This window comes from Protopterus annectens, chromosome 1.part2, assembly GCF_019279795.1.
Source record: "Protopterus annectens isolate FY-2018-M chromosome 1.part2, PAN1.0, whole genome shotgun sequence".
Lineage (NCBI taxonomy): Eukaryota > Metazoa > Chordata > Ceratodontiformes > Protopteridae > Protopterus > Protopterus annectens.
Window position 1 is genome coordinate 402,994,709 of NC_056727.1, and position 15,479 is coordinate 403,010,187.

A 15,479-nucleotide genomic window follows, 5' to 3' on the forward strand; every position below is an offset into this window, starting at 1 on the left:
TCAGGACACGATACATTATTTGGCTTCTGCCTCCTTTTTGGGGCACAACAGCTCTGAAATTTGGCAAGCTGTTTTGCTTAAACAGATGTATGGTGCACAAAAAAGACATGCATAGTATACTGGCCAGAAATCTGATATCCTTGGCAGATACTTCCTATATAGCTCTATGCTACTGCAACATCTACTCATATGGTAAGTTAACTTATACAACTCTACTATACTTGACAACTGAAGAAATAATATATAATTTGAAATACATCAAGAACCATCAAACCTGCCCTCTTTCTAGCCTAGTTCCATGTTGCAGAGGTATGGGACACTGACTATGATGTTGGTGACCTGTGTTCGATTATTAGCCCCAGAACTGGAGGAAATGGGCAGAAAGGGGAAGTACTGAAGGGATATGGCCCACTGTCCTTCTCTAGCTGCAGGAAAGGGATGCTCACACTAGGGGGCACACTGGATGATACAGTTTCCTTGGTGGAGATGGCAGAAACCACTAATTCTCTTTTTTTGGGGGGGGGCATGTAGAGTTGCTTCGAGGAAATACTGCTTGTGAAAGTGAGGGGTCCTCCTTTGCTGTCAGTCCATTGCACATCTCCTCTCCAGCACTTTTCCAAGTATGAGCAGGAGATAGGGTTACAGCATTAAAACTTGAGCCATCCTGATGACTGCCTGAATGATAGCTTCTCCCAGTAAACTCTGAAAGGCAGAGGGGATAACCCCCCCCCCCCAGAAAAAAATGATGTCCTCTTTCAGGGGACCATTAACATTACCAGTTAGACTGTGTTTTTGTCTGCTATAAGTGCAAGTATGTAATAAAAATATAACAAGAAAACAGGGCAGACCTATCCAGCTTTATATATTTTGCCTTAGATTATATACCTACAAGATATGTTGTCAACTTAGGGAAACAAACATAATATATTGTACATAATGTCTTCAAAAATATTACAGCATTAATTTTGGAGTCTTGTCTCATAAAACATACATTTCTATGATGCCATGGAAAGCTGAATATATGTTTGCCCTTTAGACTTTTAAGGTTATCAACAGTTTAGCAGTAGTGGTTTGTTATACTTCTGTAGCTAGAACTATGTGTATTAGAAAAAAATAGGTGTCTCCTTTCAGCAATGCCTCATATATACTCAAATGCATAAATTATACTTGATGACATACTTTCTTCATTGATATACTGGCATATTGACATACTTTCTTCAACACATCTCTGTATATTCCTCTTAATGGTACAGGAAGGAAAACTGAAATATTCATAAACATCCATTGATGTTAATTACAATGGTATTTTTTTCTATATGTATAAATACAAATACTTGGAAGGATTCTAAGCAGGACATTTCTTCTCAGAATAGCATATTTATTTTTGATATTACTTTGAGGTAAAAGATTCACTTAAATATTATAAGAGACAGCCAGGCAATCAGCTTAGTTCATTACTGTGCATTGCACAGCAGTTCTTGAGTGTCTGAGGCAGTATGATTAATTGATTCTATGCACATTAACTGGCTTTGGGATTATCACTGGTAAAAGTCCCACATTTAATAGATACACCATTTTCTTAATATGGAACTTAAATCGAGTCCTTACACTTTACAATGAAATGGAGTCAGTTGTTAAAGACATTAATAGACTAGAGGGCTTCCTCTGTACTTTAAGTGCTAGCCACAAAGTTTGAGAAATCATTTTATGCTCAACTTCTGAGAGACTTGCTTGGCTACAATCACCTGCATTAGAAGCTGAAGTTAAGTGAAACTTGCAGTAGTGTATTTTAGTCTTCTGTTAAGTACAAACTTGCAGTTTTAAAAGTACTGTATTTCATTTTTTCTGTTTCCTAATTATGCGTTTCATTGAATAGTGTGCTGTGTGTCTCTCTCTGCAGTTAGTTCTCCACCCACCATCCCTGTTCTTGTGTTAGTGTTAGTGTTGGTGGCTCTGGAATTGCCCGCCCCTCCTGTAAGTCTGTATTAGAACACCCCTCCTGGGTCTATCTCATTTGCTCCCTTAACCGAGTACAGTGAGATCATATTCTGAGTCTGGTGTTCACTCTACTTAATACAGAGAGAAGATTTGAGAAGGCCAACCCACTTAGGTTTTTCCTTCCTCTCTCCTTGCACTTAAAAAAAAAACAATTTGCACTTTATTCATCTGCTTTTACTGTATTTGTGTTTCCTCCTACTTTATTTTGCTTTTCTTAAAAGTACTCAATTTTATTTATTCTGCTGCATTTATTACTGCTTGGTAGTAGTCTGATTAAATTGTAACTGTTATTCTAAGTCTTTTGGTTTAAGCACTTGGGCTTCATACAGGTTGTTTTACATTAAGAAGGTTTGTGGTCTGCATTGTTGTGGCAGGACAGTTAGCTTACATCCTTCTAAGCTGGGAATTGCTGATTGAAGGCCCAGTGTCTGCTGTTCTAAAAGTGTATTAGTTCTGGCTTAAGCACTTGGGCTTCAGGCCAGTTATTCTACATTAAAAGGGTTTGTGGTCTGCACTCTTGTGGGATGAGAAGCTGGATTCTGCCCTTCTGAGCTGGGAATTTCTGGTCACAGGCTTATTGTGCCTGTTTATTTGAACTGTTTCTTTCCAAAATTGGTGCACCTTGTTGCTGTAGCATAGACCAGATTCAGGCCTGCTGAATCTAGCTTTATTTGCATAACTTGAGCACTAATCCAGGCCATCTTTTTTTGGAGAAGGTTCCCCTGTACCCTAGTAGCAGGAGTGTGCAGTTAGAACTTGTCTGATTGAAGACTGCTGGAACAGGGCTCAGTTTTGAGCTTTTTTCTGGTTAATTGGGTAACTTGTTTAAATCAGTTTGTTCATTTTCTATTGCTTTACGTGTATATATATATATATATATATATATATATATATATATATATATATATAGTATTTTTTTATTGTATCTGCTTTATTTTCTGAAAAAAAAAACCCAAAAAAACATATACTTGTTTCCCACCTTTCTAAGCTAGTATGGTCCAGTTTTCAGGTTAGTGCTGAATTCAGGGCTATGTTACAAATCTCTGCGTTTGCCCATACCTTACTTGGATAGAAGGAAGTTTCTCTGTTCACCTGTGAGAGAGGGGAGCTTTGAGCAGCCTATCTGTCCCTGGAGGTGTGGTCTCAGCCCAGGAATTAGTAGTTTATTGGCCATTTTAGGCTCATTTCTATATCTTTCATTTCACTGCTATAAATACCGCATTTGTCCAGTTTTGCGTGCCGGGCAGCACCTGTTAGCTAGGGTATAACTCCCGGCTCCACAATGTCTCCTCTTCAATTTTTCCCATGGAACTAGACAAGCTTTCAACTTAAGCACTCAAGCCATTCATTTCTCAGCCTGGCACTTGCTCAAAACTCATAAGAAGCACTTAGAAACCCTAGCACTAGACCCTCCTGTAGTGTACAGAAGGACAAGGCTCTCTATTTGACCTTACCAGCCATCCAGTAAAACAGTTCACTGTACCTATCCAGGCATGTCCAAAGGGCAGTTTCAGATGTACTCTCCAGTCCAACTGGTGAATCTGGGCATTTTGAGGCAATATTACAACTGCCTCATGTACACAGACAACCGTTTCCTCCTACCAGCAAACACTAATACATGCGAGAGATGCAATTATACAGCCAAACTGGAGGCTAAGCTCTCTCAACCCAAGACTGGATCAGACAGTAATGAGGAGAAGGGAAATACTTGCATCACACCACCAGTCTCACATAGACCCATTAAACCAGCACCGGCAAAAAACACACATAAATACATAAAAACCTATTTGGAGGCTCTAAATAAAAATCTGCAAAAGCAACAGAGACCTCTAAAGCAAATATCCAAGCCACTTCCACCCCCCACCACAAATCATGAGACACATACTTCACAAAACCAATGTGCCATGCAATCACAGCCCTTAAGGCAAAATAACATACCCAACATACTAGCAATAGGTGACTCTGTAGTCAGGCACACTGACATCCCACTCACTAGGCTGAATAAGGAGAAGGTTACTGTTAGCTGCCTGTCAGGTGCCAGGATCCAACACATAACACAAGCACTCAAGTCACTCCAGAACAAGTACAAATATGACTCTGTCATTGTCCATGTTGGTGTGAATGACCTGAGCTGTACCTCCCTGGACTACATGAAAAGAGACATGGAAGAGCTCTCTGATCACGTAGCCCAGGCCGGTATGACCCTGACCCTGAGTAGCATCTTGCCCTCACCAAGAATGATACCATGGTATAAAGAAAAAATTCTCGATTTCAACAATTGGGTAAGTTTCTGGTGTCAAGTCAAAGGGGATCTAGTGTCTGTCCACCTGGGATGACATGCTCGACAATCCACGCTGCTTCGCTAGAGATGGCTTGCACCTGTCACCCTTAGGCTTTCGAATACTGGCCAAGGCTCTTGCCACCCCCATAGTGCCTTTTTTAGGTGAGGCTCAAAAGACTAACCCACTGCCATAAGTAGCACAAGTAACAAAAAACTGAGGGTAATGCTACTCAGTGCCAGAAGTCTAAACCTCAAAATGCTTGCACTCGAGGCATTCCTCAGTATGGAGAAAAACGATATATGTGCAGTAACAGAAACCTGGTTTAAGGCTCCAGAGAGCACCCCAGCACTACCAGGCTACAACATTTCGGCCACAGAACCCGAATCGAAATACAAAAGGTGGGTGAGTATCCATATTCATTAAGGATGCACACATCTCAAGGTTAGTGGCATAGCACAATGTTTCAGAGATCATCCACATGCAACTAACAATGGGCAAAACTGCAATTCAAATTGTAGCTTGCTACAGATCACCCACCATGTCCCAGGACCCCCATTCCGCATTTCTGGAAACACTGGGAAACATAAAGGTCCTACCAAACACCCTAATATTAGGTGATTTCAATTACCTAAACATTAACTGGGAGAACTACTCAAGTACTAACTCCCTTGCCCAACATTTCCTAGCATTTATAAACTCAAACACCCTGGTTCAACTGGTCAACACTCCCACCAGAGGTGACAACATATTGGACCTGGTCATCACCAACATGGACGACCGGTGATAAACAAATCACTTTGGATATCCACATTCCGCCCCCACCCATGGACAAGGAAACCACAGTGAAAAACTTTTCAAAAGCAAACTTCACGTTATTTAAGACCGAGGTGGAAAGTTTCAAAGCGCCCATGCTAAAGGATAATGCTGTCCAAGCTGCAAAATCCTTTACTAATGCATTCTACGGGCACCTACAAGAATGCATGGCTCGTGCTATCCCAAGCAAAACCAAGGCTAACTCCTCCAAGAAAAGGAAACCAGTCTAGTGGACTCCTGCCATAAACAATACAATAGAAGGAGGAAACTAGTACAGAAAAAAGTAAAATCCCAAGAAGGGAAGACATCCCCTGATCAGTATAAGCAAGAAACTATGATCCCTCATAAAATCATCCAAAGCGAGCTTCGAAAGAAAAATTGCCAAGGATTCCAAAGATAACCACAAGGCATTATTTCGCTATGTCAAGAATCTAAGTGGTAATGCTCAGATCTGCTCGGAGTTAGTGCAGAATGGCACAAAATACACCGAACCAACCAATATCGCCAACATTCTGGCAGACAGGTTCAGCACAAACTTCACCCCCCTCTCACCCCCAAAAGGGCCCATAACCATACCAGAAGAATGTAGAGTCCCTGAAATCACAGACACTCAGGTTAAAACAGCCCTCTCCAAAGCCAAAAACACAGCATTAGTGGGACCGGACGGTGTCCCAGGCTACGTCCTACATGAGCTCAAAGATGAACTAACCCCTCATCTAAACACACTGTTCAAACTCAGCCTCTCAACAGGCTACGTACCCACAGAGTGGCGCACAGCAATGGTTATTCCACTCCACAAAGGTGGAGCCACAACAGGCCCCGGGAACTATTGCCCTATAAACCTGACTAGCTTGGTCTGCAAGGCTATGGAGCACATCATCATGGAATTCATTAATAGAGACATTGGGAACCTCCAAACACGGGACCCTACCCAGTTTGGCTTTAAGGGCAGATCATGCCTCCTAAACCTGGTGAACTTCTTTGAGACAGTTACCAAGGCTATAGACGAGGGAAAGGTGGTACACACAGCCTACCTAGACCTCGCAAAGGCCTTCAATGCCATTCCCCATTCTGGTATTATAGACAAGCTCACCAGCCTGAGCATAAACCCCTACATCACAAGATGGGTTGCCAACTGGCTCATGGACAGAACCCACATGGTGAGAGTTGCGGGAGCTAGGTCCGACTCTAAGCCGGTTACAAGTGGCATTCCCCAGGGCTCAGTGCTAGGACCCCTCTTGTTCTCAGAGGTACAGGCAAGCACAGGAGGACTATGGCTGACCAAGTTCACAGATGACTGCAAACTAGGGGCTATAATTGACTCTCCGGCTGACACAGACATCCTCCAAAAGGGTCTCACTGAGACGGATACCTGGTGTCAAAATCATGGCCTCAAGCTAAATGCCAAAACTTGCATAGTCATCCCCTTTGGAAGAAAACAAAGTACCCACAAACTACCACATAGGTGGGAGTCCCCTAAATACGGAAGACGTAATAAGGGATCTAGGGACCCAAGTAGATAGTAATTTCACCTTTGATAATCACATTGCCAAAGTGGTTAGAAAATCCTTCTTAGTGGCCCACCTAATCACAAAAGGGTTCGCATCCAGATCAAAAGAGGTCATTGTGCCCCTCTACTCATCACTCATCGGACCCATCATAGACTACAACGCCCCATTTGGGATTTACCTTACAACACACCTGCAACAGCTGGAAAAAACACAGAAGTACCTCACCAAGAGGATCACTGGCCTCAAACAGATGCCCTATGCAGCTCAACTGAAGAAACTCCAGCTGTACTCGGTTGCATATTGCCTACTCAGAGGTGATCTCTGCCTGACATACAAGGCCATGTCCAATCCAGAATTGATGGACGTGCTCCACCTAAAGAAAACCTTATCCCCTTGAGCCACATGCTCTAGGGATCTAAACCTCACCACAACAATAAATAGGACGTGTTGGAGGGATAGATTCCTGCCCCAGAGACTTCCCATGATTTGGAACAAGAGTCCAATCTACATCAGGCAGAGCTCCTCACTAACACTCTTCAAAAGAAACCTTGACGAGTGGATGGGAAACAGAAAGTTTACCCCGAGGATCACTTCATTGGCTCTGCTGGACAGAGGCACAGGGAACTAATCTAAGGGGGCGGCGAAAGCTAACACATTCTGGCTAGGTTTATAAATGCCTTTGGGCAGATAGCCTAGTACCTACCTATGAACCTATTACTGCTAGGATTCATTATTTATACAATAAAATCATCGCAAGGTTCTGCAGAAGACTAAGTAACTCACAAGTGTCAAAGAACTGTCCACCTGATATATAGATTATTTTCTTTCTGTTTCCATGCAATGCTACAGAAACAGCCTTTTATATGATTTTCTTAATGTTTACTGTCTGGATTTGCAAAGAAACTACATATGATAACTTATTTCAAAGGAAAATACAGAGCACATTGTGACACCCCTCTTCTGGACCAGTAATCAAGGAGCCTCAGTCCTTACACTGAAACTGGTAAGGGATGTTCACTTGGAACAGAAATAGATATACACAGTATTTTCAGATGTAGCTCTCTGCACCAAGCACAATTTACCTTAAGAACACACACACAGGGAACACACTCAGTCCAGGGGCTGGATTTCTCTCTCCAGCCCCCAGTAAGACTCCCCATTGTTACTGCTGTAGAGTTGAGTCCTCATCCGCATGTTCCAAGCCAAGTCCTCTGCCACCCTCTCTTTGAAAACAATGCTCTGTGTCCCTGCTCCAAGCAGCTGGCATACACACACACACACACACACACACACACACACACACACACACATACACACACCTGGGAAAGGTTGGCACAGATTTACCAGTTATGCCCAGACTATAAGGTCATTCCATCACTACCAGACCACTCCAAAGTCAGCTACTCTATGGCTCTTACAAGTGTACCCAATTGTACTGATTAAAATGAATACTAATACAAATGGTAGTGTTTGACCAATGCAGCAAGGCTTTCAGGAGTGGCCACAGTGTCACCAAATAAATATAAGTACTCTTAAAGGTTAAAATATTCTCTAAAAGACCAGCCACAATGAAATGTTTAAATATGTTTAATAATAAATAATAAAAGAATATGAAAATACTAAATATCTATTTACAATAAACACTAGTATTTCAGAACAGGAAATATTACAAATAACACAGATGGATAGATTCACAGTCACAGAAAAACAGTACTTTACTACCTCACTATATTTTCCTGACTGATCTAAAGAATTTCTATTCCCTGGTTACTTACTAAAGCAAGGTGAAATGAAGTGGGTGAGTGATCTTACTTCTTTGTCAGGTTTCAAAAACAGACTGCCCTGAGACTTCTGTCTCATCTAGTATTAAAACATCATTTCAGTGCTGGATTACAGAATGATATCGCATACATCTCGTCATCTGACTCTGGTTCCCACACTACCCCCGAACCAGAATCTAGCACCTATGTGTCATAATACACACACATAAAGTTTTGCTAAGTTGTGTTATAGCATCTGAAAACTATAAAACCATTTCAAAGCTTCCACCCTTCCAGGGTAGCAATTAGTTCGCCCAAGCAATACAGTGGGATTCCTAGTCCTGGTTTTCATAGACATTTCATCTCTGGCTGCAATCAGAACTGTAAGATACCATCTTTAGGGCCTAAACCAGGTCATTTAATTTCAGACTATTTTTCAAATTTAGCTGGACTGAGATTAACCTATTCTCTTCCAGTATCCTCTGTTACAATATATTCATTCCGAAAGTTACAATACAGTCTGACATGCAGGTGAATTTCTTTTCTGTCCAGCAAGACCCACTGTTGGTAAATTTTTAACACAAGCCTCTTTACAAATACATTTTCAACACAAGCACCTGTACAAATCAGTTTTTTTACACAAATGGCATATAATTCTTTAAAAAATTCCAGCTAGTTAGCATCTATATCATATAATCGAAGACATAAAATGTCAAATACTCAAAAGAGCAAAAATGCTGAAACTCGAACTCCGTATTTTGGGGGGCTGCTCCCCCATACCCCCACTAAATATAGTCCAACTCCGAGATCACACTACAGTGAGGAAAGGGCAAATATCCCAGTCTTCACTGTACTGAGATCTCAAAAACAGAACTTTGAGTTTTCGGCACTTTCACTCTTTTGAGGTTTGACGTTTTACATTTTCAATAATGTGATATAAATCCACTAGCTATGCTGGCATATGTTACACATCCACTGCCCTACTTCTCCTGGCATAGCTGGCAATACCTCCCATCATCGTACCACTCCTCATTAAATGTGTAGATCTCAACTATACGTGTTTTGGAGGCACATATCTATTTTTAGGCTTAATTTAAATTGTCACATGATGCAGTTGTTTTTGGAAGTATGTTTCTATTTTCAGGATTGATTTCCTCTTTATACAATTTTCTCAATTCCCTTCACCATTGCATATGACTTTGAAGCTATTTAGCTCACGGGAATACAGACTACTAGACCAACATATACTGGTGGTGCCAATAATTTAAAAAAAAGGACCTAGTTGTTTTCTTTTTTTTTTTCAGATGCAAAAATAAATTACATTGTAAGATAGAATTTTACAATATTATTCATTCAACTTTACATATTCTATACTACAATTTTGATAATATGCTTGTAATTTTGTGTCATTTTGTCACTCTTAGTTTTTGAACTTGTGCTTTATTCCAAAATCCTACTGAAAGTGGAAAGAGTTATATACTGTCTGGTATTGAAATTTTATGCTAATTAGGTGCCCATATTTTTTTGGCAGAATATATCTATTTTTAAGAGCTTTTGTAGCTGTTTAAATGACTGCAGCTTGAGTTATAATGTGCTATATTACTCCATATTAACTACCAATTTTCTGTTTGAGAGTACACTAGTTTTAGGTGCTTATTTGACAAGAACTGAGTACTAGACTAATTTACTGAGGTATATTTATGCTGATGTTTATCTTGCTAATGCCTACTGCAGTACCATAAAAACATATAATAGATTCTCAGTCCATGGAGATAAGTGCTACAAATTCTACTTTTTAATGGTAACTCTAGAAGTATGAGAAACAGTATACCATCAGCCAAGCATAGAGGACTGTTTTCAAGCAGAAACTAATTTGGTAACAATTCGTTTTTTTTATGAGCAGAACAAAATGCTTTGGAAATTGCAAAAGCCTATGCTGACTTTAGAATAATTGAAGTGGTTAAGACAAAGCTTGATAGTCTTCCTAAACCAAAGGACAAGAAAAAACAGAAGAGTGTGAAAGCAGCATCAAAACCAAAAGCTAGCACCACGGCAGCTACAAAAGATTTTGCAAAAGAAAAGGTACAGTATATAGATGTGTGATAAAAATACTCTGTTTTAGACTTCAAATGTAATTGCACTGATGATCAAGTATTAACTGTACTAGAAGATCACTGAAATTATACATGAATAATGAAATTTATTAGATTGTTCCCTGCAGTGCTGCCTTGCTACAAATTTAAGTCATATTGGCATCTGTCAACAGGAGTTAGAGCTTGACACTTGAAACTGGGCCCCCTGAGAAATGACAGAAATATTATGTATGCAGCAGATGTATTGCAGATGTGTCATATACACAGTGGCATATATATTTTTCAAATAATTATTTATTTTTAACTTTTTAAAAAAGCCTGCTTTGTTATATTAAATTACAAATTGGTATTGTAGCATGTTAGAATGCTTAGTTGTCTATTTCTTGGTGCGGTATTGAAAAAAGTATGCTCCATAGAAATATGCACTGCTTGGATTCAGTAAAGGGGTAGCTAACGGGGAATTGCACTTTGAGGGGATTGTATTATACAAGGTGATATGCAATCTGTTACACAATTCAAAAAATTCTGGCTAAACTCCTTTTCTGCAATAATCACAATACAAGCCTAAACAGCTGTTGCATTTCCTGCAAACACTGCAACCAATAATACATATTATGTCAAAGATAATAAACATTCCTATTTTATTTAATTTAACACACCAGTAGTCAGACAGCTGATCAGATTTTAGATGAAGCAATCCAAAGTTGCAATAACAAGTTATTTTCTTGTATCTAGATATGCTAATGTAATCCACTCGTGAAAACATGAATGCATTTGAAGCTGGCTTAGTCGTATAGTGCTGACATCTAAGCTTAGTAGACTTACACCTTTTATAGAGCTAGAGCTCACCACTAAAGTAAAACACAAAATCACCAGCACATCACCAGAATATCTTCTTTATTTCGTAAGCGATTTGCTACCTCGGCCTTTCGCCTTCATGGATCACAAAGCTTACATTTTGCAATCAGCTTATATACTCATTCATTTTAATTAATTAATTCTAATTAACACAAACAGCTTGCATTCAAGCATTAATTCATCCTGCATATTTAAAGTGACACAGTGCAAGTCACATTAAATTCACTATTACATCACTGATTACAATACAAAAATATGAAAATATATAAGTATAAATATACAAAAACATAAAAAACAATCACATATTCAAAAATTAAATATTCCTTATATATTATATTATTATTATTATTCATATGGAATGCTAGATGTTACAACTATTGTTTAAATAGCCAATTCTTGATTTAGACCAAAAGGTTTTAGAGTTTTAAACCTTAGTATTATTCTAGTTTCTAATTCAAGTAATTTATTAATATAATCTCCACCTCTATTACCCAATACACAAAATTTTAAACTATTGGAGGAACCACCATGTTTAATAAGGAAATGTTGGGCAACAGGACTAACTTCACTCCGATTTCTTATGTCCTTTAAATGTTCTAATATTCGAATCCTGACCATACATTTAGTTTGACCTATATACCAAACATTATCACAAGAGCAACCCAGAATATATACTACCCCTACTGATCTACAGTTAAAATATGATCTAGGAATGAATGTTATCCCATTAATGTTACTTAAATTCTTAACCCTGTCACAAATACTACAACAGCCACATGAAAATGTACCAGATAAAGAGTTATTGATTTAATTTCCTTTCACGAAGTTATGATTTAATCGTTCTTTCAGATTTTTTCCCTTTTAAAGGAGAAAGTAATATGTTTTGGGAATAAATTACCAATATTTTCATCTTCACTCACAATATACCAATATTTTCTCACTATTTTAATTAATTCCTTCGAGAAGGGGGAAAAATCTGGTGACATAGAAAAGCTTTTCCTCAGTATCTTCCCTTATATCACACACTTTCTCTTCAGTTCCCCCATTTCTATAGTGTTCATGTGAGTTTGGAAATGGCCCATCATAGACATCCCCCAAAACTTTAAGTTTGCATTCTAAGAGATGATTTTTATCATAACCTCTCTCCCTTAACCTTAACATAACTTTATCTAATTCATGTTCCTTTTCATTCCCATCACTAGTGTGGTTATAAATTCTTCTAAACTCACCCAAAGGTAAAAATTGTAATAGATGTCCAGGGTGCATGCAAGAACATATAACTTCCTAAATGGCCTAAACCCAATACGTTCTCCATCATTAAATAGGGTCACATCCAAAAAGTTGATATGTTTCCTATTCATTTCATAAGTGAATGTTAGCCCATGTTCATTATTTGCAAGACTCTCAAAAAAGTCTAAAAATTCATTAACATCACCTTTACAAATAAAAATAAGGTCATCAATAAATCGCTTATATAATATAACATTATTCTTAAAAAACAAAGTTGGATAAATAAATTTCTTCTCAAAAAATCCCATATAAATAATAGCATATGAGGGTGCAAAAGCAGCCCCCATAGCTGTTCCTTTTAACTGCAAAAAAAAAAATGATTATTAAAGGAAAAATAATTATGAGTTAGGCTAATTCAAGTAAACTAATCAAAAAGGTAGTTCTGGGTCCATCACCCAACAATTCCATAACTGATTCCAAACCCCATCTTAAATTGATGTTCGTATAAAGTGATTTAACATCAATGGTAACCCAATAAAAATCTTGCTGCCATCTAATCTGAGATAATTCAAACAATATTTCCTGAGTATTTGAAATATGCGCCACAACCTTCTTTAAGTGTGCTTTTAAGTGGAAATCCAAAAAAATATTAACATTGCTTAAAAAGGACCCAACTCCTGATACAATGGGTCTACCCGGGGGTTTATACAAATTCTTATGCACTTTAGGCAAGGCATAAAATATAGGAGTAATAGGTTTCTTAATATATAATTTACATATGACTTTATGGTCAAAGAAACCAAAATGTTCCCCTCTCTCTAATAGAGTCAGGAGCTCATCATTAAATTCTGTTATAGGATCCTTTATCAAGCTTTTATACTCATCCGTATTATTCAACAGGTCAGCCACTAATTCACAATAATTAGCTTTATTTAAAATAACCCAATTACCTCCCTTATCAGCACACTTAAAGATAAACTCAGTCTTCTGTTTCTCCATGTCTTTGAGAGCTAACCATTCATTCTTGTTTAAGTTGTAACATTTCCTTTGCCTTAAAAAATCAGATAATGTCACAGTAATCTCTTTGAATAAAACTTTCAAAAACACAGAGATGGCAGGCACCTCAATATTAGGTGTGAATTTTTTATCATTTACCAGATGGGGTAGTGTTAATTTTCCATATCCTGTATGAAAACAACTAAAATGCTCAGTAGATGCATCCAAACAAAAAAAAATCAACATCATCATAATCATAAACTGACATATTTGACAAATCTTCATCAAATTCATTATCAGAATTAACATTATCATTTTCAACAGAGTTTGTATCATTCATTTAAAAGAAAACTTTTAGATATAACTTCCTGCTAAATGCTTTCAATTCAAAATACAAGTCAGCCAGTGAAGGAAAATGTGAAGGTACAAATTTACTGCCCCTAGATAACACAGCCTTCATTTCATTTGACAAATTAAAATCAGATAAGTTTACAATATCTAATGTTCATTCATTGTACTCACTCTATTGTATATCATTTAAAGCAATTTCTCCCCTTTCTGCCATTTCTCCCTCGGCCAGATTTATTTGCCTGAAAAGAATGCTCTGTAGTAGGAGAAACTAAATTGCCATCAGCCCCCTCAGTCTCTATATTAGAAGAGGCTGCAGAGTCAATAAAAGTTACATTTTTGGAAGCATATCTTTTGATATTTTGATCCGTAGACAATGCGGAAACACTCCGCCGCTTCTGGGAACCGCTCCTGACCCTTGACCTACTTTGCACCGGTTCACGTTGCCATGAAAAAAGAATCCCTGTTTCATAGTCTTTTAGGTCCCTTACTAGTTTGTTCCTTTTCCGCTGAATAATATCAGTTTCAAGTTTAGAAATCTTCTCATTTATTTTAGAGATCTGCACTCTATAACAGGACTCCTCCACCACCTCGTCCTGCAAGTGCAAGATCTCTGCCTTTAACTTTTCATGTGTTCGCATATTTCTTTTCACCGAAATACGGAGCCAATTAAGGGTACACTCCAATGATACCTTTTTTCATTCCTCGAAGAGGTCACTCTCTTCTTCCAAAAATTCAGTAGCAGGGAGCCTGTCGATCCGTAGCCCCCTCGGAGTTAGGCTTAAACTAATATACTTCTCCAGAAGCCGAGTGTCCAAAAAAAGAGCAACTTCCTTGGCCATTAGTCTCTCCAACTGCTGAAATCACCCATCTAAATCGTGATTACCACCAACATTCCAGGGATCCAACAACAAAAACTTTTTCTCTCTTTCATTTACAATGTCCGCAAAATAAATGCCTCCTGGCAAATTAGACTGCCCAGGAGTTACAGCTGTCTGCGACATCTTCAAATTAGTGCAGGTGCTAGTGAAAAATCCAGCAAATTCAAAAAAACACCAGCAAACAAACAAAGTAAAACACAAAATCACCAGCACTTTACCAGAATATCTTCTTTATTTTGTAAGCGATCTGGTACCTCGGCCTTTCGCCTTCACGGATCACAAAGCTTACATTTTGCAATCAGCTTATATACTCATTCATTTTAATTAATTAATTCTAATTAACACAAACAGCTTGCATTCAAGCATTAATTCATCCTGCATACTTAAAGTGACACAGTGCAAGTCACATTAAATTCACTATTACATCACTGATTACAATACAAAAATAAGAACATGGTGGTTCCTCCAATAGTTTAAAATTTTGTGTATTGGGTAAGCCCTACCTTAACAGAGGTGGAGATTATATTAATAAATTACTTGAATTAGAAACTAGAATGATACTAAGGTTTAAAACTCTAAAACCTTTTGGTCTAAATCAAGAATTGGCCATTTAAACAATAGTTGTAACATCTAGCATTCCATATGAATAATAATAATATAATATATAAGGAATATTTAATTTTTGAATATGTGATTGTTTATGTTTTTG

The 15,479-nt window shown here is 38.1% G+C and overlaps 1 protein-coding gene across 1 annotated transcript in view; it reads left to right on the forward strand.

Annotated features, from left to right (window-relative positions):
• Window positions 1-15,479, forward strand: part of ANKEF1 (ankyrin repeat and EF-hand domain containing 1) — a 1,352,638-nt gene that overhangs the window by 1,157,535 nt on the left and 179,624 nt on the right. Inside the window, exon 8 of the mRNA XM_044056684.1 lies at window positions 10,268-10,446. Within this exon, the coding sequence (XP_043912619.1) occupies window positions 10,268-10,446 (179 nt within the window). The remainder of the gene's footprint in view (window positions 1-10,267; window positions 10,447-15,479) is intronic.